Source organism: Eublepharis macularius, chromosome 2, assembly GCF_028583425.1.
Source record: "Eublepharis macularius isolate TG4126 chromosome 2, MPM_Emac_v1.0, whole genome shotgun sequence".
Taxonomy (NCBI): Eukaryota; Metazoa; Chordata; class Lepidosauria; order Squamata; family Eublepharidae; genus Eublepharis; species Eublepharis macularius.
The window spans coordinates 140400436-140427910 of NC_072791.1; the positions used below are offsets into that span (position 1 = coordinate 140400436).

General features: G+C 41.5%; 1 protein-coding gene across 1 annotated transcript; it reads left to right on the forward strand.

Moving 5' to 3' along the window:
- Nucleotides 1–896: 896 nt before the first annotated feature.
- LOC129323474 (synaptotagmin-1-like) lies at nucleotides 897–27475 on the forward strand. Its single transcript, XM_054970012.1, has 6 exons — nucleotides 897–1044; nucleotides 12527–12642; nucleotides 15910–16281; nucleotides 23359–23478; nucleotides 25842–25953; nucleotides 27167–27475. Exons 1-6 carry the CDS (start codon nucleotides 897–899, stop codon nucleotides 27466–27468), a joined length of 1170 nt encoding a protein of 389 aa, XP_054825987.1. The 3' UTR covers nucleotides 27469–27475.

Genomic DNA, 27475 nt, shown 5'->3' on the forward strand with positions numbered 1-27475 from the left:
GCCATTCATCCTTTATGGTGTTGCAGGAGTAACTTTAGCCGCTTCAGAACATTAGAGATGTTATCCCAAGCAAGTCACTGGGAAGAGACTTGGAGAGGTAAGAAGTATAAGGCACCACTTGAAGGTCAGGCACAGAAACAAACCCTATTGAGGTCAGAATCCACATGTATGCATTGATGCAGATTGATTCATATGCACAATTGCACTGAAGAGCTCTTCAGCATGGCAGCTTTCTGTGCTCTAGACACAGGCTTAGTGCTAAGCCTGAAGCATCAGAACCGGAGAAAGCAGAGGTTTAGACATTACACATAGTCTTCCAGAAAACAGCTGTGGGAGTTATGCATGCCAGTACCAGTCTCACAATGACCCTGTCTGCTATTTGAGCAAGTAAGGAACCAGTGAAAGCTGAGAGGGAGCAGGGGTTGTGAGAGATGCACTGGGTGCCCTTAAGCTATTTTCCTGAGAGGCCATGTGGAAAAGTTGAAATGCAACCCATGCTGAGTGACACCGACCTTCCCCCCTAGCATTGTGAGATAGTATTTTTGGGAATGCAGCAAACCATATGCCAGCTTGTAGATGTGCTGCAATTTACACCTGTGGCGGCCACACCACCCATAGAAGGGTTCTAGCTGGTGCTCATCTCCATTATATTCAGATGCCTGCCTTGCACACAGTAAAAAGCCTGATAATATCACAAAGCTTGCCTAAGTAATGTAAGCAAAGGCACTGCTTACATCAATTTACTCTTACATAGATAAATCCATACCTTTGCCCAGGTTTTCAGTGCATTGTGTACATCTAACACAGTGGATGCCCAGAATCTGCATATGGGTCACTAGTAATGTGGACGTGACTTTTCTGTTTCTACAGGGGATAAGATCTAAGCAAGGTCCAGAATGCTTTGCTTCCAGAGTGTTCAGCTACCCTTTGCTGATACATGGAAATATGGTATTTTGGCCCTGTCCATTCTTCTGCTGTTGGTGGCATTAATCATTTTAACCTGTCAGCTCTGTGAACACCAGAAACTCAGCAAAACCAGGAAAGGTAAAAGTTTCAGTAACAACAGGGGTGTGTGTGTGTGTGTGTGGTGGTGGTGGTACTCACTAGTACCAGCACCTTTCGTGGGAGGTATTCTCCCAAGTCCTGAGGGGGGAATTGGTGGAAATTGATCCAACCTTATATAAGAATACTGGCATATTTTTTCTTTTCTTTTTTCTAGGGCTATATATCAAGGGCTAAGCCCAATTGTGCAGATGTTACTCTGTTTATCTCAAAAAGCTTGTTAAACTGGGATTCGAAAAGCATCTGGTCCACCTAGTTGCCTTGTAATACAAGTTGGTTCTCCACCCTGGCTTTTAAGAACTTAAAACTGAATCTTGAAATTTTTCAAAGCGTTTTGCATTAAATGTATACCACTTTAAGTCTCCACTATTCCGTGATCTGGATAGTGGAGACTTAAAGTAAAGTACATGGATAACAAAGGTAGTATTTTACTGCTGTGTGAATTTTACTCTATTCACTGGATTTACACACAAACAAAATTCAAGTACTGTTCTTCCTACTTGTAAAAAAGTTAGAAACTCTTCAGTTAAGAGCTGCTTATAGAGAAAATGATTCCCTCTATCTGCTTAATATTTGAAGCATCTCTTGTTTCTGTCTGTCACTGTGTTTTCTACCAGACAAGCCACAGAAGGGTATCATGCTTGGTGCCTTTATTCATGGGGTTGCTCTGCCTCCACTTAAGCCCCCTCAAATTATCCTACTGACATAATACCTTCTGGCTTTCCATATGACAGTCCCCCCCCCCCCAAAGTGACCTTTCTGCCCTCCCACTTTGGACATTGTGTCTCTTTGATAAGGCAATTGTAATAGTGACTGAACATTTCCTTATCGTCCTTGTGTAAGGCTGAGTGTTCTCTTCTTTGAATACTTTATTGCTTTTTATTTTTACAAGCCATTTTGTAAGACTTCCCATTTGGTTTCCATTAGCCAGGAGCACTAATTCATCGGGATAAACATCCAATTATTATTACTATGAAAGGTAACCCACCTTCCTTTCATTAAGGTGAGCTGGTTATAATATAAGAAATGAAGTAAGCAATTGCCTGTTCTCAGCTCTAAACTGTCAAATTCTAGAGGAATAGTCATGTTGATCTATTTTTGTAGACAAAAGCTTATGATCAAATAAAAAAGGTACCACAATACTTCTGTTTATGATCAGGATGTTTATTCTAAAATCAAAAACAGTCCAGAATCAGGTCTGCTTTAGATCAAGATACAGGAGGTTAAGCCTTCCCTCTGTTTTATGGATGCAGATCACCTTCTGGAGCTGCCCCACAATATCTGCATGCATTCACCTGCAAAGTTGATTAGCATAAGAAAACGGCATGAAGAAGCATGAAGAAAGCATTGGTTTCCCCTCCCTTGCTCAGCGGCCCCAGTTCTTAATTTTGTCCACCCCCTGCCTAATCAGCAAAAAACTTGGATTTGCCTTATCATATGGCATTTAAACCACCAAAGTATTTTATTATGGAAAAAAGGAGTCCACTCCCAGATTAGAAATTAGCATTAGGACACAAACAGTGTAATCCAAACAGACAGTCTCTCTACACATTACAAAGTGCCTAGAGACACTTAAGTGAACCTCATTTCATGTGTCCCCCCTCCAACTTCCCATGCACTCGCTCACACAGTCACACTTCAGTTTGCTCCCCATGAGTATCTTCCCAAGTTTGATATCAATTCCTCCTCAACTGCTAAAAGTATCCCAGCTTTCCCCTCCTCCCACATCCATTCATTGAAATGCAGATCTGGACAGTTTCTCACACCTTAAAGAAACACAAATTGGCAAGTCAAAGAAGGCTACAAAAAATTGGCAAGTCAAAGGAGCCTAATGACCTTCATGTGATTTGAGGATCACGCATAAAATCCTGCGTTTGAGCATCCCCAGGTAATTTGCAACGTGTAGAAAGACTCAAAGTTACGTCTGTCCATGGCTTTTTTTCAGCTGGAATGCGGGGGAACAGAGTTCCGGAACCTCTTGAAATTGGTCACATAGCTGGGGCCCCCACCCCCTGATCTCCAGACAGAGGGGAGTTTAGATTGTGACCATTTTCTCCGAGGGCAACCCACTGAGTTCCACCACCTCTTTTCCCAGAAAAAAACCCTGCATCTGTCTAAACCCCACTGGCTTTAACGGATTTAGTAGAGTGGAACTCTGTTTAAGATTGCACTGTTAATCCCCTAGAGGCTACATCCCTTGTTCCCTGGCTGCCATGAAAGTTAAAGTAGTTTACAAGTGGTTGAAGAGCTTAATTAGACATTACAAAGGACACATGGAATTGCTGCCTTAGCATGTCCCTTTCCTTTCCTTCTTATTTTGTCTAGTTGGATCCAATGTGTGACATGATGTAATTACTCCCAGAGCAGGGCAATGCACAATATTGGCAACATCCTATCGTAAGAACATAAGAAGAGTCTTAATGGATCAGATTAGTAATCCATCTAGTCCAGCATCTTGTCTCACACACTGGCCAACCACTTAACTCTGGAAGGCCAGCAACAGGGCATAGATGCAGAGGCCTTCACCTGATGTTGCCTTCTGGCACTGGGATTCAGAAGTTTACTGCCTCTGAATGTGGAGCATCTCTTAAGTCACTATGGCTAGTAGCCACTGATAGAACTATCCTCCATATCAGTCTAATCCGCTTTTAAATCTTCTGTACCTGTGGCTATCACTACATCTTCTGGCAGTGAATACCACATTTTAATCACTCATTGTATAAATGAGTATTTCCTTTTTTTCTGTCCTAAATATACTGCCCATCAATTTCATTGGATGCCCTTGAGTTCTAGTATTTTGGAAGAGGGAGAAAAAGTTCTCTCTGTCCACTGTCTCTATACCATGCATAATTTTATAAACCTCTGTCATGTCCCACTTTAGTCAACTCTTTTCTAAATTGAAAAGCCCCAGACTCTTCAATTTTTCCTTATAAGAAAGGTGCTCCAATCCCTTAATCATCTTGGTTACCCTCTTCTGTACCTTTCCAGGTCTGCGATGTCCTTTTTGAGATACAGTGATCAGAACTGCACACAGTGTTCCAAATGAGGCTCCCCCATAGATCTATACAGGGACATTATAATATTGACTGATTTATTTTCAGCCCCTTTCCTAATAATTCCTAGCAATACAATTTGCCTTTTTCAGAGTTGCAGCACACTGGACTGACACTTTCATTGACCATATCTACTCAAGGTTTCCTTCCCGCTCAGTGTCAGCAAGTTCAGACCCCATTAGCTTACAGATGAAGTAAAGTTTTTTTGTTCTAATTTTTTGCCTATATTAAATTTAATTTACCACATTGTAGCCCACTCACCCAAGTTGTTGAGCTCCTCCTGGAGCTCTTCACTGTTGGCCTTGGTTTTCATTATCCTGAATAATTTTGTGTCATCTGCAAACTTGGCCCCTACTCTTCTCACTCTGAGTTCCAGAACATTTATAAACAAATTAAACAGTACTGGCCATAACACCAATCCATGTCGATGTTACTGCTTACTTCCATTTCTTAAAAGAACTTTCCATTTATACATTCTCTCTGCTTCCTCGTTTAATCAATTTTTTTTTGTTAATTAATAAATTTTATTGGATGGGTCAATATATAGTCAGATTAAAACACAAATACAATCCATTTCAATTCCCACAAGTATATTTCCCCACCCCCTCCCCTCCCCCTTTTCAATGTGGACTTCCAACAGCACTCGAACCCCCCACTATTAATATCACATTATTTCTATATTATAGTTGTTCTTATCTTATTATTAGTAAAGATCTTAACTATATCTTATCTTACTTAGTATCATTAAACCCCTTCAAAAGACCATAATTGTCCCTTAACATCCCATTTCTTTTCCATATATTTTTTCAGCTTTTTCCAATCTTCCAAAAATATTTTTGGTTCTTGATCCTTCAAGTTTCTTGTTAGTTTGTCCATTTCAGCCATGTACAACAATTTGTTTGTCCAGTCTTCAATTTCAGGTATTTCTTCTTTCTTCCAGTATTGAGCATATAATATTCTTGCTGCTATTATCATATAATATAGCAATGTCTTGTCATTTCTATTAACATCTTCTAAGTGCAAAGATAATAACAACATTTCTGGATTTTTAACAACATTATACTGGAGTATCAAAGACATCTCAGCACATATTTTAGCCCAAAAGTCTCTAGCCTTACGGCAAGTCCACCACATATGAAATAGAGAACCTTCATGCTCCTTACATTTCCAACACTTATTGGATAGCTGCTTATTAGCTATGGCTAATTTTTTCAGTGTTAAATACCATCTATATAACATTTTATAGCCATTCTCTCTAATACTGGTACATGTTGATGTTTTTAATGTATTTTTCCACAATTGTTCCCATGCTTCCATCATTATTTCATTGTTACAGTTTATTGCCCACTTTACCATTTGTACCTTGACTGTTTCATCTTCTGTGAACCATTTCAATAACAATTTATACATTTTAGAAATTAATACTATCTCCTAACAAAAGTTCCTCGAATTCTGAATTCTTAGTTCTAAAACCTGTCTTCCTTTGATCTGTATCAAATAGGTCTTTAATTTGTCTATATTGTAACCAACCATATTTAAATGGCAACTCCTCATTTGGTTTGAGTTTTACCTCCTTATCTACTACTTCTGTTAAGTCCTTGAGGGTAAGCCATTCTTTCCCTTTATATTCTAGGTTTGGGTTGATCACCTCAGCTGGTATAATCCACAGTAGTTTCTTCTGATCTATACATTTTTTATATTTTAGCCAAGTCAACAATAAATTTCTTCTCAGATAGTGGTGCTGAAACATTGAATCCATTTTGTACTTATCATACCACATATACGCATGCCATCCAAAAAGTTTGTTATAGCCTTCCAAAGTTAACAATTTATGATTGGCTAAAGACACCCATTCTTTTAACCAGACTAGACATATCGCCTCAGGGTAAAGTCGAAGATCAGGTAATTGCATTCCACCTCTTTCCTTAGCATCACAAAGTACTTTCATCTTTACTCTTGGTTTCTTCCCTGCCCACACAAATTCCGATATCTTCTTCTGCCATTTTTCAAATTGTTTTTTGTCTTTTATGATTGGTATTGTTTGCATTAGAAACATAATTCTAGGCAACACATTCATTTTAACTGTGGCAATCCGACCAAACCACTATAAGTTTAATTTATTCCATTTTATCATATCTCTTTCAATTTGTGTCCAGAGCTTTTCATAATTATTCTTGAATAGGTCAATATTTTTTGCTGTCAGCTCTATTCCCAAATATTTAGTCTTGTGTACCACTTCACAATTTGTTAATTCACTCAGTTTCTGTTGCTTCTTCTTGGTCATATTCTTGGTTATTATTTTTGACTTTGTCAGGGCTTGCCACCGCTGCCACTGGGCGTGGCACTGGGCAGTCTGCTCCTGACATCATAGGGGGGCCAGGAATTCCGCAGGACCCTGCTCTGTGGAAGGAGGGGCGGTATACCTCACCCAGACTCCCTCTCAGTCCACTCGCTGGCCTGCTCAACCTGGCCCGCTTACCCTCTGCGTCCTCTTTCACTTCTTCCTCCCAGAGCTCTCCTCCAAACCTCCACGCTTGCATCGCACTGCTCTCACTCCACATCATCACTTCCTACTCACACCCACCACCACAGGGCTCTTCCCAGCCAGCTTTTATAGGGCTTCCTTCTACTGTCCCACCCCTCTTCCAGCTTGGTCTTGGGCTGCACCAAGCAGTTGCAGCTGGGGTAGCTGATCTGGCCCCACTGACCAGCACCAGCTGTGCCTTGTTCCCTGGCTGCCCAGCCTCCCTGCCTTGGCTGATTGCTGAAGGCCTGTCCAGCTGCAGTCCCCTGGCTAGCAGCCCGGCCTCCCTGGCTGAGCTGATGGCTGAAGGTGGGTCCAGCTGCGGCTCCTTGGCTGGTTGCCCAGGGCTTCCTGCAGAGTGCCTCCAATAGCCCCACCTGGAGTGGCTTGGCTTTTGGCAACTCCTGGGCCAGGCTACTATTTTCTAGCTGGGTTGTGGCTTTGGGTTGTTGGGGCTGCTGCTGCTTCTCCTCCTCAGGTAAGGTCTTTGGGTGGGTGACTGCTGGGCCCCCAATCCCTCTGCCCTTGCCCCCTTCTGCCTTGCTTAGTCCCCTTTCCTTCCCCTGGGGAGTGGGACTCGCTGGCCTCCTTCTGTCTCCCCCTGCCTCCTGAGGCCCTGGGCCTTTGCCCCTTGCCCCTGGCACAGGCAGGTTCTGGCTCCATTTGCCCATGGGAGGGGTTGACCTGCTGTCCCCTCTGCTTGCCAGTCAGACAGGTTGACCTACTGTCTGCTGGCTGACCAGTTGACCTGCTGTCAGCTGGCTGACCAGTTAACCTGCTGTCTGCTGGCTGACCAGTGGACCTGATGGCTGCTGGCTGCTCCCTCTGTTTGCCCGTCGGCCCGGCTGACCTGCTGTTCCCTTTTGTCAAGTCTGGGGGCTGGGGCTCAGACCCCGGACAGACTTCTTTTTATTTATAAAAAAGCCTGCCAAATCTCCAAATTCCTTAATTTTATGCAGTAGTCTTGGCAAAGTTTGTAGTGGATCTTCTGCTATAAACATCACATCATCTGCAAAAGCTCTCAACTTATGTGAAGATCCCTTTATTTTTATTCCTTTTATGTTGTCATCTTCTCTAATCTGCCTTAATAATATTTCTAAGACCATGCATCTGACGAAGAGAACTTGATTCTCGAAAGCTTATGCTACAATAAAATTGGTTAGTCTTAAAGGTGCTACTGGACTCTTTTTGATTTTGCTACTACAGACTAACACGGCTAACTCCTCTGAATGGTGATAGTGGACATCCTTGTCTTGTACTGTTCCTTATTTCAAACTTCTCTGTCAGGTTGTCATTGACACAGATTGTCGCTCTTTGTTCCTTATATATTGTTTTTACTGCTTCTATAAATTCTTTACCTAAGTCCATCTTTTCCATTGATGCGAACATAAAGTCCCAGTTCAAGTTGTCAAAGGCCTTCTCTGCACCTGCAAAGAAAAAGCCAACTTCTTTATCTGGTCGCTTGTCAAAATATTCAATGGCATTTATAATCACTCTCAAGTTGTCTTTTAGTTGTCTGGTAGGAATCCAGCCTGGTCCTCTCCTATAAAGTCCATTAGCCATATTTTAAGTCTGTCTGCTAATATTCTTGCCAATATTTTATAGTCATTATTTATAAGTGAAATTGGTCTATAATTTTTCACATCTGTCAAATCTTGTGATTCTTTCGGGATCAGAGCAATGCTTGCTTCATTCCATGTATCTGGAAGCTCTTTTCCTTGAAGTATATCATTCATTATATTTTTTAATATCGGTACAAGGTCTTCCTTCATTACTTTATAAAATTTAGCTGTGATCCCATCCGGTCCTGGTGCTTTTCCAATCTTTGCTGCTTCTATCACTTGTATAATTTCTTCCTCTGTTACTGGAGCATTCAGTCTCTGCTTCATTTTTTCTGATATCTTTGATAAATCTCTTTTTTGTAAATATCGGTCTATTTCTTCCAAGTTTACTGCCTTCCTTTGAAATAATTTCGCATAATATTTGTAAAAGGCACACTTAATTGTTTGCTGGTCTTTCAATTCTTTTCCTTCTTCTATTATCTTGTTAATAATTTTCTTCTCCTTTTTCTTCTTCAGTTGCCCGGCTAGGTACTTTCCTGGTTTATTTGCTCCTTCAAATGATTTCTGTTTTAATACCTTTAATTTCCATTCTAGTTCCTTGTTACTGATGGCTTTTATTTGTTCCTGCAGTATTTTGATCTCTTGTCTTATTGATTTTTTCCCAGGTTTTTTCTTTAGTTCCTGTTCTTTTTTATACAATTTCTCCTGTATTTCATGCCATTTCTCTTGCTTTCTTTTCTTGTCCTTTTTATTTAGTGAAATTAAATTTCCTCTTATTACTGCCTTATATGTATCCCATACCATATGGATTGAAACTTCATTGTTTTTATTTATTCGAAAAAATTGCGTTGTCTCCTCTCTCAAATACTTCAAATTTTCTTGACCTTGTAATAGATCTTCGTTTATTCTCCATCTTACTTTTCTCCGACCCATTATCACTTTCCATAGTATTGGATTGTGGTCTGAACTCACCCTTGGCAAAATTTCCACTTTTTTTGTCCATAGAGCTAGTTATTTTGATGTCCAAATCATGTCTATTCTTGAAAATGATGAATGCCTTGCAGAGTAGTATGTAAAATCTTTGCCTTTAGGATTTTCTTTTCTCCACACATCCTCAAGTTGTTCTTGCTGGACTAATTCAAAAAATACTTTTGGTAACTTTCCAGATTTCTTGTTACCTCCCTTTATATTCCTGTCTATTTGTAAGTCCACAACACCATTGAAGTCTCCAGCCATTATCGTCTGGTCATAAGAGTCTTGATCCAATTTGTCCATTATTTCTCTGAAAAACTGGTCTTTTGCACCATTGGGTGCATAAAGACCTATTATCAATGTTTTTTTAGCATTTACATTAATTTCCACAGCCACATACCTTCCATTCTGATCTTGAAAAATTAAATTAGAATCTATAGCCTCTTTAATATAAATCACTACTCCTTTTTTCTTTTGCTTGGACGATGTTATATATTCTTTTCCTAATTGTTTGTTTTTTAAATATTTAATGTCTTGATCCTTGATACGTGTCTCTTGTAAACAAATTATATTGCAATTTTGTTTTTTTAGCCAATGAAATATTGTTTTTCTCTTTTGGGGTGAGTTTAGTCCATTTACATTCCACGATAGTAATTTGTATTCCATTATGTTACATTCTTAATGGTCTGGGAAAATCCTCCGCATTTTCCTCAAAAAACTTTTCCATCTGCTCTCTTGTCTTGATAATGACTCTTAAAGCTTCATAGTAAAAACTTAGTCCTTCTGGTATCTCCCATCTGTATCCGATGTCCTTTTCTCTTAGTTTCTGGGTCAATTCTCTATATTTTTTCCTTTCTTGGAGAATCCTTTTTGGCATCTCTTTCATTATCTTGATTCTGTTTCCCTCCACTGTTAAGGGATTTTCAAAATGCCTTTTGATAATTTCCTCTTTCATTCTTTTTGTTACTAATTGCACAATAATATCTCTTGGTATCTTTTTTGTTGTGCATAAGCTGAATTAATTCTGTATACCAGATCCATATTTGCTGTTATTTCCTCTGTTTCTTTGTCTAGGAATTCTGCCAGAATTTCTGTCATTTGTTCCTGTACAGTTTGTGTATCCGATTCCTGCACGCCCCAAAATCTAAGTTGCCTCTCCGTCACCTTACATTCCATCATTGCCATTCTTTCTTGCATCACTTGGTTTTCCTGCTTCATATTCACCACTATATCCTTAGTTTTTTGCTCTACCTCTTCAACTTTGTTGTTAGTTGCTTGCAATTCCTTTTTTATTCCATCAATGTTTTTTGCCAGTCCCGCTACTTTCGCCTTAATAGTATCTTTCATATCATTTAAATCTTTTGCAAGCATTTCTTGCATTTTTTGCAGCAGCTCTTTGTGATTCTCCGTAACTTTTTTTTCTAATCCTTCAATCGCTGCATCTACTGAGGCTTGCCATTCTTTATCTGCTTTTTTCCCAGCCATCGTGGGACTCGGTTTTGTGCCTCCCCACGTATCTGCTATTTTCCTTAAATCCATTTTTTCTTTTATTCTTCTCTTCTTTCAATATTTTTAAATGTCTCTTATTTGGCAATTAAAAATAGTTTCTCTTCATTCCAAAATGTTGGGTGTTTTTTCTCTATGGTTTCTCTGGCACTTCTCTATGGTTACTAGCTTTGCTTCATACCTCACTTAAAGTGGCGTGCTTCCTGTTCCTGTAATCCTTGTAGCCTCTCCAGTGTTTCCTTTGTTTTGCTTCTGGGTCTTCCTTCTTCCAGTCGGTCTTCTTACTTACTGCCCTCTGCTGTCCTCTCTAGGCACCAAGTTGTCTCCTCGCCTGTTTACTTCCCGTCTTGCGATGTTTCCCCTAGTCCACACCTCCTCTCTCATGCTGGCTATCTCTCTTCTAACCACAAGTATGTATAAACAATATTTCTTTTCACTTTTTTATTCCTTAAAACTTCACCAGCGCCCAAAAATTTTACTCAACAATTGTTCCTTGTCAATTACTCTGTTAAATTCTGTCCTTTTGAAATTTTTATCTTGGTCTTATCACTGCCGTTTTAATTTACAAAGTTCGATAATGATCTTTACCTTGTGACAATTCTGTGGGTTGTCTGTGCTGTTTCCTTCACTTATAGTTGGCTAAAGCTGTTACTGAAGCTTGGTTTCTGACGATCTTAAGCCAATCAAATGACTCCTGAGGTACTGCAGAGATAGTAGCTCGCCCTTCTTCAAGGGGACCTCAAGGTGGTGGGGAGAATCCTTGATTCAGAACCCCGCCCCTCACCGACATCACACTCTCTCGGGGATGTGTAGCATTCAAGCCCAACTTCTCCCTGAAGTTGGGTTGGTAGCAGGAGTTCAGCGCCTCATTTTCCAGAAAAACAATGCCTCGGATAGCCCAGATCTCTAGGCTCATCAGATCTCCATTAATCCCAAACCGGAAGTCTCTTGTTTAATCAATTTTTAATCCATAAGGTGACACATCTTATTCCAAGACTGCTAAACTAACTCAGGTCTTTGGTGAGGAAACTTATCAAAAGCCTTTTGAAAGTCCAAGTCTACCATATCTTCTGGGTTCTGTGACTGACATGCTTGTGCACTTTCTCAAAGAACTGCAAAAGTTTAGTGAGGCGGGATTTCCATTTGCAGAAGCCATGCTGATTTTACCTCAGCAGACATTTGCTATGCTTGCCTAGACATTATAAGGGATCAGCCCTGTGCACTTCATAAAGTCTGATTAAGCCCTAAGTGTCATGGCTTCCTCAGTCTGGAAATGTGTAGTTTTATACAAATCTGTGGGGCATAACATGGAATTCTCAATATCCACACAAAGCATGCAATGACTCCCCAGCTGAATCATGCATAGAGCAACAAATGTGCTGTTGTTAATTTTGTGAGGGATGCACTCATCTTCCCTGGAGGCAGCTCTTCTGATGTGTGCACATCATATTTTTTCACTGTTCAACTCATTGTTACTGAGGATATGAGATTTTAACCCCACTCCACTACAGAAGACCTGCTCACATGTTATAGTGAATGCATGTACATCCTGCATGTACATTTTTTGTAAGAAAGAGGCAAAGTGCATTCACATTACAAATGAAACTGGGGACCAGTACCTGGATAAATGTGGCATTTCAATCACACATTCAGCTGTACATGCATTGAAAGTAACATGAAAATTATTCAATGCACATATACAGAAAAATCACATGTACACTGTATACAGATTGTATGAATATTTGCTGTAACTTGTGAACAGGGCTAGTGAATTCTGCGTGACTATGATGCTTATGGACAGTCTCTGTTTCTGACAATGTACATTCAGTGATTTTTGTTCTTAACAGAAAAAAAATATGTCGATGAAGCTTGCAATGGGATAACACAAGAGAATGGCTTCCTGGGGAAAAGAATACAGTCATCTTTCCTTGACATTGCACAATATCCCTATTACAATCTCAAGGTAAGTACACTAGTTCCAGAGTGCAGACAAACACACACACACATATATATGACTGCATATGGTAGTCCACCTACCCTGTTGTATACAGATGTGTAATTCTGCAGCTAGGACTGAGTTCAGGGGAAAGTGATTGGTCCATGTGGGCAGCCCAGTTTGGCTCTTGCAACATCATACATCCACCCACACCCAATGCCTGGATGGTATTTTTGCTCTTTTGAAATAAGTTTTCATTTTAAAAAAATTAAAGTGATGAATTAACATCTTAATGTTCATGTTAATCTGATTTGAAAATTAATAAGTACCTCTGTCAAATGCATTATGAATACATTGTCAAGATGGGGGCTTGATTGGCAGGGCTTGATTTGGGCAGTGAATACTATTTAAAGATACCTCTGAACATCTGTACTCTGGTCTGAATATCATCATATGGTTAAAGATCTATTCAATGCTGTAAGATTGTACAGCCATTTTTTATTACACATACATTTTTCTCTTCTTCTGAGGAGTTCAGAGCAACTTTCTTTTAGATACTGGGAAGGTCAGGCTTGCTTAGTATTGTCCTTGAAGCAGTTGTCTGTCATAAAACTCAGCTATTCATTAGACACTTCCACAAGCCTTTAAAGGGACAGCCCACTCACTGAATGCTGGTGGGTTTTTTTTGGGTCTTTTTGAAGGACTGTACATGTACTTGTATGGTGCAATAGATAAAAGCTCAGCCTGTCAGATACTAAATTATAAAAAAAATACTTTAAATTTCTGAAATGGCAATAGACATTTTATTCATTTTCTCCATTTATTCTACTTAGCAATGGGCAATTTTTTTTGGTGGAAAGTCCATTTAAGAAAATATTGGACTTCCAGTTTTGGATTAATGACGCTCTGAAGTAGCCTAGGGATCTGGGCTATCTGAGATACTGTTTTTTGGAAAGCGAGGCATTTCAACGCCTGCTACCGACCCCCCTTCAGGGAGAAGGGGGTCTTGAACGCTATGTGACCCCGAGAGAGTGTGATCTTGGTGGCGGGGGGGGGGGTTCTGAATCAAGGATTCTCCCCACCACCTTGAGGTCCCCTCAGAGAAGGGTGAGCTACTATCTCTGCAGTACCGCAGGAGTCATTTGATTGGCATAAGATTGTCAGAAACCAAGCCTCAGTACCAGCTTTGACCATTTATAAGTGGAGGAAACAACACAGACAACCTGAAAAAGCAGCACAAGGTAAAGATTGCTATCGGACTTTTAAAATGAGAACGGAGGCAAAAAGACCAAAGTAAAAGTTTTTTTAAAGGCTTAATTTAAGAGAGTAAACAACAAGGAACATTTATTGAGTAAAAAAATTTAATACTGGCGAGTTTTTAAGGACTAAAAAAGCAATAAGAAGTATTGTTTATCCATGATAGCAATATAGTGTAATAATAATAGCTATGAATAAATGGGGGGTTCGAGTGTTATTGGAAGTCAACAAAGAAAAGAGGGAGGGGAGGGGAGGGGGTATATATCTAAGTAGAAGGGTTAATTTGGATAAGTTTAACATATTAATCAATTATTGTATATTGCCTCATCCAATAAAATTTTTTTTAAAGTATTGTTTATGCATACTTGCGGTTAGAAGAGAGATAACTGGGGCGGAAGAGGTGGAGGAAGCTGGGGAAAAGCGCAGGCAATATTGTGAGACGGGACGAGACTGAGGGAGGAGACAACTTGTTGCCTAGAGAAGACAAGAAGCCAGGAAACAGGAAGAACAGCGAGAAGAAAGAAGACCCGGAAGCAAAATAAAGGAAGCAACGTGAGAGTATTGAGACCAGAGGAACAGGAAGCACACCATCTTATTTGAGGGAAGAAGCTATTCCAGCAACCATAGAGAAATAGCACCCGACATGTTGAGACTAAATTAAAAAGTTTTTTTAAAATAGTGAGGCCAGTGATAGTGAAATATACCAAGAGAAGGAAAGAAAAGAAGGCAAAACGGATCTGAGAAGGAGAGCAGATACGTGGGATGGCTCCAAGCCGAGTCCTACAATGGCGGGGAAAAAAGCTGATAAGGAATGGCAAGCCTCAGTAGACGCAGCGATTGAAGGATTGGAAAAAAAAGTTACAGAAGGCTATAAAGAACTGAGTCAATCGATACAAAAAATGCATGAAACTTTGGCAAAGGATTTAAAGGACATAATTAGGGCGGAAGTAGCAGAATTGACCAAAAATATGGATGGAATTAAAAATGAACTACAAGCAACAAATAATAAGGTGCAAGAAGTAGAACAGAAGACTAATGATTTAGCTACAAATCTAAAGCAAGAAAACCAAGTGATGCAGGAAAGGATGGCAGTGATGGAATGTAAAGCAATGGAAAGACAACTAAGATTTAAGGGCGTGTTAGAATTGACTACGCAAAATATGCAAGAACAAATGACGGATATTTTAGCAGAATTCCTGAATAAACAGCCAGGAGAAATTACAGCAAATTTGGATCTAGTATACAGGGTCAATTCCGCCTACGCACAACAAAAGAATCTACCAAGAGATGTTATTGTGCAGCTAATAACAAAAAGAATGAAAGAGGAAATTATTAAAAGACATTTTGTAAATCCCCTATCACTGGATGGAAACAGGATTAAGATAATGAAAGAGATGCCTAGAAGAATTCTCCAAGAGAGGAAAAAATATAGAGAGCTGGCCCAAAAGTTAAGAAAGAAGTATATCAGGTACAGATGGGAATTACCAGAAGGGCTCAGCTTTCAGTTTAAGGGCTTGAGAATCACAATTAAAACAAGACATGAAATGGAACTGTTTTTTGAAGAAAATGTAATTATTTATCAACGAAATTGGTCTATAGTGTTTAACATTGGTCAGTTCCTGTGATTCCTTCGGTATCAAGGCAATGGACAAATTAACAAGAAAACTGAGGGATCAAGATCCAAAGGGATACTTTGAGGATTGGGGGAAACTGAGAAAATATTTAGAGAAAAAATGGGATGTTAAAGGACAATTATGGTCTTTTGAAAGTTATTAAACAAGATAAGATACAGTTTAGATCTTTACCAGTAATAAAAAAGTGACAACTAGGATTTAGAAATAAGATTAGAAAACGGGGGGTTGGAGTGCTGTTGGAAGTCAACGCAGAAAAGGGGGAGGGGGAGGGGGTGGGAAGCATATAACCATGGGAAACGAAGGAAAATGTAACTGTTATAATCTTAATTGTATGTTAACCCATCCAATAAAAATTATATTAAACAAAAAAGTCCATTTAAGAAAATATTCTTTTTTCCTCCAGAACCAAAGAATCCAAAAGGAGCTTAGGAAACTTGGGATTGTCCTTTCGCCAGCCTCAGCCAGTAATGATAATAAGGATGTTCCCGACCCAATCCAGGGCAAACTGAGGTTCTCACTTCTCTACAACAAAAACCGCCTGGAACTGCTCTTGATGGTCACAGGAGTGCTGGGCCTTCCCAGCCAAGGATGCAGGAACATTTTCATCCAGGTCAGGCTGCTGAGCTGTGCATCCTCCCAGTCCGTTGGACTCCAACACATTGTCCATGAATGGCAGACTCAGGTGATCAGGAACTGTACCAGCCCTACTTTTGGTGATCAGTTTGCTTGCACCCTGCAGGAGGCTGAGTTGGCAAAGAGCAGCATCAAGTTAGAGGTGGGAGTGTTGTTTGTCTTTTAAAAAAAACTATGTTGAAAGTTTCCAAGTTTGTGATATAGGTTCAATTCAACAATCATGAGCAAATACCAGTTTGTAGATGATGTGTATGAACATTGGTTAACTGCCTCCCTCCTTCCTTTGTGCAATGTGCGAAGATGTAATTTGATTCCAAGGATGTCTGATGAGCTAACAGATTTTGTTTCTTTTCCAATATTTGGGATTCTTAACATAAGTCCTGGTCAAAATACCAGTTACAGAGAAGTAAAGAAATTTCAGTTAGTTAATCAGATATTATGATTAATTGAAGTTAGTCTGAAGATTTCTGTCTCCATTCTTGGCATGGGAGGAGGTTTGTGCCTGTCGCAAATAAACTGAGGGCCAAGCTAGATGTGCAGGTTTTTAAACTCAGGTTTCCACAGCCATACAGCAGTTAAAAAGTAAATGGCAGTTAAAAAATAAGAGAGCCAAAGTGGCCTCAGAATGCCTCCACAGGGAAGGAGGGGCTCTTCCTTCCCCCTTCAAGCCATTTCTGTGTGTCAAAATAGCATGAGAGGAGCTCCCCATGCTTCGTTTTTACTGTTCCATGTGCACAGAATACTCCATGTGGAGCAGAAAAAACAGAGGGGAAAATCCCCCCTGCTATTTTAACAGGGGGGAAATGGCTTGAGGGGGAAGGAAAAAGCCCCCCCTTCCCTCACAGAGGCCATTTAAGGTATCCTTTATTTTTAACAGCTACTCTCCAAAGCTACTGTGTTTAAAAACCTGTATGTCTAGCTTGGCTCTGAGATTTACAATGCCTGAACTGAGTTCTGATGGATAAAGTGATTTTATAATATTGTAGAACAACAGCAAGGGTATGTTTACTAGAGATGGGCATGAATCAAATTACGACCCCAAAAAACGCAGAACCCGGCTGGTTCGTGGTTCGTGAGCCAGTGGTTTGTGGAAGCTCGTTTTCATGAACTTCCACGAACTGGTCTACTGGTTCGTTTGGGTCATATTAAAGGGGTAGTTTAAATGGCCATTTCTCAAGGGAAATGGCCATATCAACTTCCCCTGCTGCTTGCAAGTGGCAGGTCCCTTTAAACTATCAGCTGGCAGGTGGCAGGGGGGATCCCCCCACGCCACCTGCCCGCTGATAGTTTAAAGGGACCTGCTGCTTGCAAGGCAGGAAAGGGCCCTTTAAAATGTCAAATGCCCCTTTCCCTGCCACTACCAAGCGGCCAGAAAGGGGCATTTAAACCCCACGATCCATGAACTGGTTCGTAAACTTGCCCCAGTTCGTGGTGCCTGGTTTGTGAAAACCCACGAACCTCATGGTTCCTTTTTTTTTGTGGTTCATGCCCATCTCTAATGTTTACATGAAAGTTTCCTGTTCTAAAACTGGTCTCCTTAGAAAAGGAGTGGGTAGGACATAGGAAAATCTTATGTTGACTTCTTTCATGGAAAGTGGGAGGTGGGGAATTGCAGCAGAGGCTGTGTTGTGCAATTCAGTCTTGTGTTTGTCTCCATCTATGGTGAAAACAGACAGGGGCCATTAGAGTTCAACACACCAGTGATATCTGGGCTCACAGGGAATGGATGTGGACCGGGAGAATGTTTCTCATGCTCTCCCATCCAATCAAAAATATACCACCTGAGGATTCTCCTCCTCCCTTTTTTTTAAGGCCATGCAAGATGTTAAAAGTGTGCAGGACGTATTCATACTGAGGAGAAGAACTGAGAAATATAAAGAACATGCTTATCTTTTTCCTCAGTTCTGTCCCCTCCACAATCATTTTAAAATGTGTCTTCCACTAGCCAGTCTCAAAAAATAACCCCCTGAGGAAAACAAGAAAAATATGCGAATTCAGGAAGAGTTAAGCATGCATCTCACCCAGTTTATTCATGGAAGTGCTCTTTGGCTGTGTAATCCTGGCAAATATGGGGTTAGAATAACATGCTGTGTAAAATAACAATGTCTACTTTTGACCATTATAAGGCAATCCATTCTCAAAGCTAATGTTATAGAAAAAATTGTGAGGTGGGCCACTTACCCCAAGGACACTCCCTGGTCTTCTGCATGAAAAGCATCATAAAGAAATTAGACTGTTCAGTATTAGAGTGCCAACAGCTGCTGCATAAAGCACAGAAAAAGTATGGGTGAAATAAAAGAGGAAGAGGAGTATAGAGCTTAATGAGAGATGCTTTGCTGGTCTAATATGTCATGCGCTTTAGTTTTGGATAGTTTATGGAAATCCAGAAGAGTGGGAGCTTTCCTGACCTCTTCAGGTAAGCTGTTTCATAAGGTGGGGGCCACCATAGAGAGTGCACATGTATGGACAGCTGTTGATTTTGCCCATGTGCAAGGTGACCCCTGAAGAAGGCCCTGGTGGAACATAGGGAGAGAGGTCATCCCGTAGATAAGATGGACCATGCATAAACCCACACCTCACACCTCCCAGTTCTGAGCACTGAACCACAGCCACTCCAGAGACTTGGTAGGCAGAACACAGTTCAAGTTATTTATGAGACTGAAAGCTCTCCCTTTCTCAAGGCTACACTTTCTAATCTCTGGTTCATTTATGGGGTGTACCCACACACAAGGCTAATAAAATGAAACAGCACTCCTGCTCCCAGCAGTACTACTGCTATCATCCATATTTCTAGGCTTCACTGAGTCACACGTCATGGCCTTGCCAGCCTACCTGTCAATATAGCAACCAATCAGGATCAAGCTGTTAATTGGTATTACAGTTGTGAGAAATTTAGAGTAAAATGCAGAGCTCTGCTGAGAACAGTCTCTCAAGATCGAATGATTAAGGAGTCTGGAAACTGTCCTGCAGGTATTCTCACTCAGTTCTGGTAACACATTCCTATGCTAGGCGACAAATCCTTACAACACTTACAATTTGAAGTTCAGCCATTTTCTTCTAGAGACTTAGGGTCTCTCTACACTGTTACTTCATTTACAAGTATTCCACGGAGCCATCCTGTACGTTGCACAGACACACATCACCTTGGGGATTGGCTTCTATAAAAAACAACAGCTTGCAAAAGCTCCTGCCTTTCTCGCAAGCTTTTTTCCCCATTAAAAACAGTGAGGAGGGGAGACATTTCCCCATTTCTGCGGCTCCATGTGGAGGTATTGTGTGCACGTGCGGCAGCAGAAAGGGGAAAACCCTCCCATCCCTCACTGTTTTTGCTTAGGGAAAAAAGCTTGGGAGAAAGGCAGGAGCTCCTTCTCCCCTGGCAACAGCTTTCCAAGCCCATTTACACTCTTGTTTTTTAATAGAAGCTAATCGGTAAACTGCAGTACTGCAGTCCAAGCTCTGCTCACGACCTGAGTTCAATCCTGGTGGAAACTGGGTTTAGGTAGCTGGCTAAAGGTTGACTCAGCCTTCCATCCTTCCAAGGTCGGTAAAATGAATTCCCAGTTTCTTGGGAGTAAAGTGTAGATGACTCGGGAAGGCTATGGCAAACCACCCCATAAAAAGTCTGCCAAGAAAACGTCGTGACTCATAATGCGATGTCCCCCCATGAGTCAGTAATGACTCAGTGCTTTACCCTAATCTACAATCTGATGTGTGTCTGTGCAGAGAACAGGATTGCTATGGGGAACTCATAAAAGAAGTAATGTGTAGGAGACTGTTAGTCTCAGACTAGACCATGAAGAGCTTTGTAAGTGATAGCCAATGCTTTAATTGAGCCCAGTATCTAATAGGTAGCCAATGGAGTGATTGCAGAATGGACATGATATTCATGGTCCTCTTAGCTACTGATAATAACAAAGCTGCAAGATTTCCCATTTTTTTTTTGTCTTAATGAAATGCAATTACAGCTACCTGTTTAAGAGAGTGGGATGTTTTGAATCCTTTTTCTTCATACCATTTGCTTGATCAAAATGATTCCAAGGAGGTCTCCTTCAATGCAGCAGTGCAGGGTGGGCAGGATTTTAATTTGGATCAAGAAAATAGCAGCATCGCTACAATGAAATTCACAGTTCCCTACAGTTGCATTTCATGAAAAAACGATCATCATGAGATATGCTGTGTGATTTGGCCCATAGACATGTGACACCCACCCACTAAAGTTTCTTGGGATTTTATGTGTGGTTCATAGTAGGTCCTTTATATCTGCCTTCACTCTTTGAGAAAGGTAGACTATAACTAAAGTATTGTTGAAGGCTTTCACGGCTGGAGAACGATGGTTGTTGTGGATTTTCCGGGCTGTATAGTCGTGGTCTTGGCGTTGTAGTTCCTGACATTTCACCAGCAGCTGTGGCTGGCATCTTCAGAGGTATAGCACCAAAAGACAGAGATCTCTCAGTGTCACAGTGTGGAAAAGAAGTTGGCAGGTAATTTATATCTACTCAGGAAGGTAGGGTTGGGCTGAGTCATCCTGTAAGAGTTTCCCAGGGTGTGGAATGCTAATGGAGGGAGGCTTCACTGTATCCTGAGGAGGTTCTTTTGGATTGGTGTTTGATATGCTAATCTTCTCTGCAGGGCTATTGTTGGGTATAGAGTATTTTGTTAGCCTGGTGTTTTTCAGGACTGGAAACCATGCTCTATTCATTCTTAAAGTCTCTTCTTTCCTATTGAAATTGTGCTTATGCTTATGAATTTCAATGGCTTCCCTGTGCAATCTGACAAAGTAGTTGGAAGTGTTGTCCAGTATTTTAGTGTCCTGGAATAGGATACTGTGTCCGGTTTGAGTGAGGCTATGTTCAGCCACTGCTGATTTTTCCGGATGGCCAAGTCTGCAGTTTCTTTCATGTTCTTTTATTCTTGTCTGGATGCTACACTGCAGGAGTATACCGCATACCCTGCAGCTGTGGACAAGTTTACATCGGGACCACACAGCGTAGCATTCCACACTGTGACACAGAGAGATCTGTTTTTTGGTGCTACACCTCTGAAGATGCCAGCCACAGCTGCTGGCGAAACATCAGGAACAACAACGCCAAGACCACGGCTATACAGCCCGGAAAATCCACAACAACCATCTATAATTAAGGTAAATTGAATAAAAAGTTAATTAGTAAATCTTCCTAAAGAGGCATAGGTCTTGGTAAGGTACCTGTGAGATGAGGAAGAAAAACTGCAAAAGAGTAAAAAGACATACCTGTAACTAAAAGGCCTCAGTTTAATACTGTTCATGCAAGTGCTACTGTATGCACTAGATGGCATCATGAGATTGTCAGTCATTAACCTGCTGCCAGACAGATTCCCACGTCTATGTCTGATCTTGCTGCAGCTGGAGCGATAGTTCCATCCTGTGGCAATTCCAAGTAAGTGCGTGAGTCTTTGGTCGTGCTTGATTTAAAGGCCAAGGTATGACATGAGCATCCATGTGTTCACTCAGGGTCTCTTTACTTAATAAACAGGAGTCTGATTGGGGGAACCCCCAAATCAACTTGCTTTTAACATGTGACAGTTGCTGTGTGCGCGTTCATTTCCTCCTTTCCACCCTGTGTGCTTAAACTAGCCGAGAAGGGCCCTAGAAAGAGAGATATTTGTCTTACTTCCCGTTCCAGGCATCTGCCCAGGATTTGTCTGTGTTGTATAATCATGCCCAGGGAGACATGTGGTACCAGCAATAAGACAAATAGCCCTCCCACCAGGGCCCTTCTCTGCTAGCTAAAGCATATAGGGTATAAAGAAAGGAATGAAGATGCTCCTTCTGCCACTGTGCTCACATAGGAGCCAATTTGCACCCCCTCCTTTTAAAGGTAAGCTTCAAGTCACATGTTAAAAGCTAGTTTAATTGGGGTTTCTCCCAACTAAACTTGTATTTAGGGCATATATAAGTATTTTTTCCGAAGTAAAGTGCACAGATGAGGAGAGCCAAACCCTGCCTACTCCTCTACTGCTCAGTTGCTTGAAACATTTTTCTCCCATCCTGGTTAGTTTCTGTTATTGGATCCAGATTATCAAGAGTGCAACTCTGGCCCCAGAACAGAACTTTCCTGCCTTCCCCGTTGTGCTGCTGTTCCCCCTTCCCACCCCTGAAACTCTGGATATCCTATCTCCATTCTACAGTGAAGTTCACTGGATTTCCTTGGGCCATTTCTCACATTCTCTCAGCCTAACCTCCCTCACTGGGTTGTTGTGAGGGTAAAATGGAGAATCATGAATACTGCCCTCAGCTCCTTGGAAGAAGAATGGGATACAAATATAATGGATATTGCTAAATAAGCATAAATTACATGAAGGCTAGTAATAAAATGTTCCAAAAAACTGAGTGCCAATCAGGAAAGGTCACATGATAATATGCAGAAACAATGGAGGGCACATTCACATAGAAACCTCGTGTATGACATTTTTATTTATTTATTTATTTATAGTTCACCTTTCTCACTGAGACTCAAGGTGAATTACACGGTGTGAGATTAGTACAATCAGTATCAAGGACATTTCCATAAACAATGTAATAGGGTAATGCCAAGTTTAAGACAGCATTAGTAAGAGGCCACTACAGAGAAAGCCCATGTTTGAGCTGCTGTTGATTTTGTCCATGTGCAGGGTGGCACCTGCAAGAGACCCTGTTCAGATGAGGGAAGCTGTCATGGACGCAAATAGGGAGGGAGGTGGTCCTGTAGGTATGCTGGACCAGTGAGTGCAGACTTTCTAGATTAAACTGAGGAACAATAATTGGAAACAACAACTGGAAACTGAGGAAACAACAATATCCATTTCTAATATCCACTTGGAAAATGTACTTGCTGCCTACTGGAAAATTGCGGTCCAGGTGTCAACATGTTAAATTTCAAAGTGAGAACTGCACCATTTTATGCTGCACTTGACTACACATAGGTACATGGCCAGAAATACTTTTTTCATTTTCTTTTTTAGTTTTTGTGTACTGTGATGGTTAAGAGCTTGAGCTACACATGGAACTCTTAAGTTCAAATAACTCCTTGCCTGTGATCTCATTGGAAGGAAGCCCTCTCTCTCAGCTTCATTTCACCATCTAGAAGAACACTACTATCCTACCTTACAGAGTTATGTTAAAAATTACTTGAGATAATGCATACAAAGTTCTTGGAGCACTGGCAATATAATATATAGATATACATTTATTGTTATTCCACAGGTTAAACACTTTGACAGATATTCCCGGCATATGCCTCTGGGAGAGGTGAGGGTAGCCTTGAATGCATTAAAGACTTTCCAAAGTATGGAATTTTGTGAAGAATTGCACAGAGCAACAAAGGTAATTATGTGGCTATATGTGTCCAAAACTTACATTGATGAATGTCTTTTATTTCAGATTAATAGCACAGAGATTTCTTTCAATCACTGAGACATGATTTATGAGCTATGTTGGGTTGCCAGGGTCATATGGTTTATTATGCACATCTCTCTGCCAAGTGAGTCGATGATGCTGGCATGTGAAGTAAGCCACATGCACCCACTAACCCCATTTGGTTTCATCATTCATGAGACACATGAGATCCAGCTACTAGGAAGTAATACCCATTCTCATGTATGAATCAGGTCTCAGGAAAATTAGAACGAACACTCAACCCCTTAAATACTCTCTTCTTCTGCCCCAATGGTAAAAGTGTGTGCTAAGAGTAACCAGTTTATACAAAGTGCTCTTCAGCACTCTGTTTAATCTAGGCACTATTATAATACTATGTTAATAACTAGGAGGGCTTGATAGCTTTAGGGGAAAGAATTAATTCAACTATGTTTAAATGTTGGGGTCTGTGGATAACTACCTGTCCTTCACTTCTTTTATGGTGGCCAGTTTTCAAGGTCCCATATGATGAACATCCAAAGCTATGATTCAGTGTCCTAGTCATTCTTCTGTGGTATACATGATTGTTTACAATATTTACAGGGAATGAACAGAGAAATATACTTTGGCTGCAGTTTTGTGGACTAGGCCCAGAGCCGGCTCGCCCATGGAGGCCAGGTAGGCGGTGGCCTCGGGCACGCGGGCATTGGAGGGGCGCCGGAGGGGGTGTTGGGGGCAGAGGCGCGCGCAGCGAAGCTGGCATGACTGGGCTGCAGCTACTGCTGCAGCCAGCCAGCTCCGTGCTGTCGCCGCCGCCGCCGCCACACACCCCAGCCGGGCGCAGCCTCCGGGCGCAGCCTCCGGGAGCTGCCCCAGCAGCGGCTCGCGGCTTGTGCGCCCAGCTGGGGTGCATGGCAGTGGCAGCACGGAGCTGGCTGGCTGGCTGCAGCAGCAGCTGCAGCCGGCCACACCAGATCTGCTGCATGCTCCTCCACCCCAGCTGGTTGCAGAAGCCGTGAGCTGTTGCTGGGGTGGCGCACGGAGCAGCCTCCGCGCGTTGCCCCAGCAGTGGCTCGCAGCTTCTGCGCTCGGCTGGGGCATGTGGCGGCGGTGGCACGGGGCTGGCTGGCTCCGCTGCACGCTCCTCTGCCCCAGCCGGGCGCAGAAGCTGTGAGCTGTTGCTGGGGCGGCGCATGGAGCAGCATCCGTGCGCCGCCCCAGCAGCAGCTTGAAGCTTCTGTGCTCGGGGCTCCGTGAGCTGCCCAGCCCCCCTGCGGCACGTGATGACATCTGCGATGATGTCATCACGCAGTCCATGGCGTGTGCGCGCATGCAGAGCACACACACACCGCCTCGGGCGCCAGAACCTCTGGCACCGGCCCTGACTAGGCCTTCCACAGTTTGGGACCTACAGCTCAAGTCCTGCTACACTTCTTAGGGGGTCTCACAACACCTTTAAGGAAATGGAAAGTAATTCCATAACAAATGAACACTGAATGCAGGAATGGGAATACTGAAGTACAGCTTTGGGTAATTGTTTACTCTGAAACTAGAATGAACTTCTTAATGGTTAAAAAAGGACATTGTGATTAAAGTGATCCATACATTTTTGTCCAATTTTTTGTAAGGTTAGATTATACAATAACTCCAAGCTTTGTCTTTTCAATATGCTACAATATTTTTGTTGCTACTCCATTTTTGCCCATTTCTGCTCATTTTCCCCTGACAAGGAAACATGGTTAATATAGTGTTACAAATCTCACAAAGTGCTAACTTCCTGAAAGATGCTTGCTTGCCCACTTCCAGTCTTCCTCTGCAATGTACAGCCACTAAGGACATACTCTCAGTTCACAGAGGATGATGTCCAAAAGCTTGGCAAATACTTTGGGTGAACACAAAAGTCATCCAATCCACTGTATTTAGGAATTCCATGACAGAGACAAAGGGATTCGTTCCTCAGAGTGGGAAAGATTACCTGAAGATGGAAAGTTTGAAAGCCATTGTTTTATTTATTTACTTTGTTTATATCCTGCCTTTTCTTCCCAATGGAGACCCAAAGCTTACATAATGCTCCTTTCCTTCATTTTATCCTCACAACAACTCTGTGAGGTAGATCAGGTTAAGTGTGTGTGACTGGCCCAAGCTCAGTAGTGAGCTTCCATGGCAGAGTGAGGATTTGAATCTGGGTTTTCCAAATCATAGTCTGACACTCTAATTACTACATCACAAGCAACTCAGGAAGTTAAAGAGAAAGGACCAAACAGGGTACATACTGTAGTGGAGCCACTTCACTTGCACAGATGTTTACTTTATGTCATCTATCCTTTCTATAGGACATTGTTGGAGAGGTGCTTGTGTCACTGAAGTGTCTCCCTCTTTCTCAGAGGATAGAAGTTGGGCTGCTAAAGGTTAAAACTGTCTCCATGTACAATAGTCCGGAAAAATGTAAATATCTTTCTTTTAGTTGGTTAATATTTAGATATTATATTTTAACTTGCTATTGCCCCCGTGATCATCTCTTTACATATGACTGATTTGTAGTAGAGAAGATGTAGATATTGTAGAGTGTGTGCCATGATTTCAATGGACCTCTGTGTCATCAAAGCTAGATTAAAGTTCAGCAGACCTTGGGCAGTAATAATGTGAAGGGCAGGGCTAAAAAAATTATGATTCTCTCCACCATCCTGCCAATGTATTAATATGACAAGCTTACTCCTAAGACTTCAGGCTGTATTTTAAATGCTGTTAGCTCTTGAAACAACTTCTTGCTCTATAATAGAAAAAGCCTGAAGATGGAACTGAAGGGAATGAATGTAGTGTTAGTGTAGAAAGAGCAGTAGTATCTGAAAGGAGGATAGGTGGATAGAAGAGCATGTTGGACAATAAAAAGTTACAGGAAAGAAAGAGAACTGAAGTAGAATCCCAGCTTTGATCACTGAGACTTCAGCCGATACACATTTCCAGGCATCTCTCTGCCTCCATGAGATTTAGAAACTTGCTTTTTGATTTACATGAAAACTGGGATTCATCTTTTTGCTGTGCTGTGAGAAAGTTCCTGAAGGCATTTCAGATCTCCTGTAAGATGCTTTTGTTTTTTCACATGTCAGTTGAAAATTTATAACCATCCTTAGTTTATTATTGCAACCTGTTTTCCCATTAACATTTTATTACTCACTCATGTGCCTCTGAAGACCTCAAGTCTTGAGTCTCCTAACTTTCCCCTCTTATTCTGGTCTGTCACTGATGGCCATACTACATGATACACCAACAAGTGATACAGCAGCTGGCAAAAAAGAGGTGGGAGTGAAACTGGAGGCTCCTTCTCCCCCTCATAACATGGAGAGAATGAGCACTTTTCAAGGTGAGTCCCCTGATATACGTCTGAAAGTCTGATCTTGCACCTGTGACCCAACACATGTTGGGTGTATCTTGTAGTTATGCCCTGACATATCAGTCTCCTGGACCTAAGGCAGAGGGTGGCTTTATGATGCTGCCATTAATGGACAAATTCTTCACTCCCCGACTTCACTTAAAATTGATTAATCACATACAGAACATTTATTCTTAAATCTCTGCTCAGTTCACAGAACTGTTGCAATCTTGGGACAAGATTCAGAGACTCTTGTTGTCATTTCTCCTAATGTTCTCTGTGCTCCAGGTATATACGCAAGAATCGATGTCTTCTGGAACCTCCATAAGCAGCGGCACCAGAAATCCAAACCCAAGATTCTCACGTCAGTTACAGTTTTCAATGAGACTTTCCTCTTCCACCTTCCTGAGCCTGTCGTGTGGGACTGTGTTGTCCTCATCTCCATTTACAAGATGCATCCCAGTAGCAGGCAGCTTGTTGGACAAGCTGCTCTGGGGAAAAGAGGACCTGGTGAAAGGAATTATCACTGGGATTGCATGATGCAGGCAATCCAGCAGCCTGTAGCTAAGTGGCATCCTCTGCTCATTTAAAGGGAGG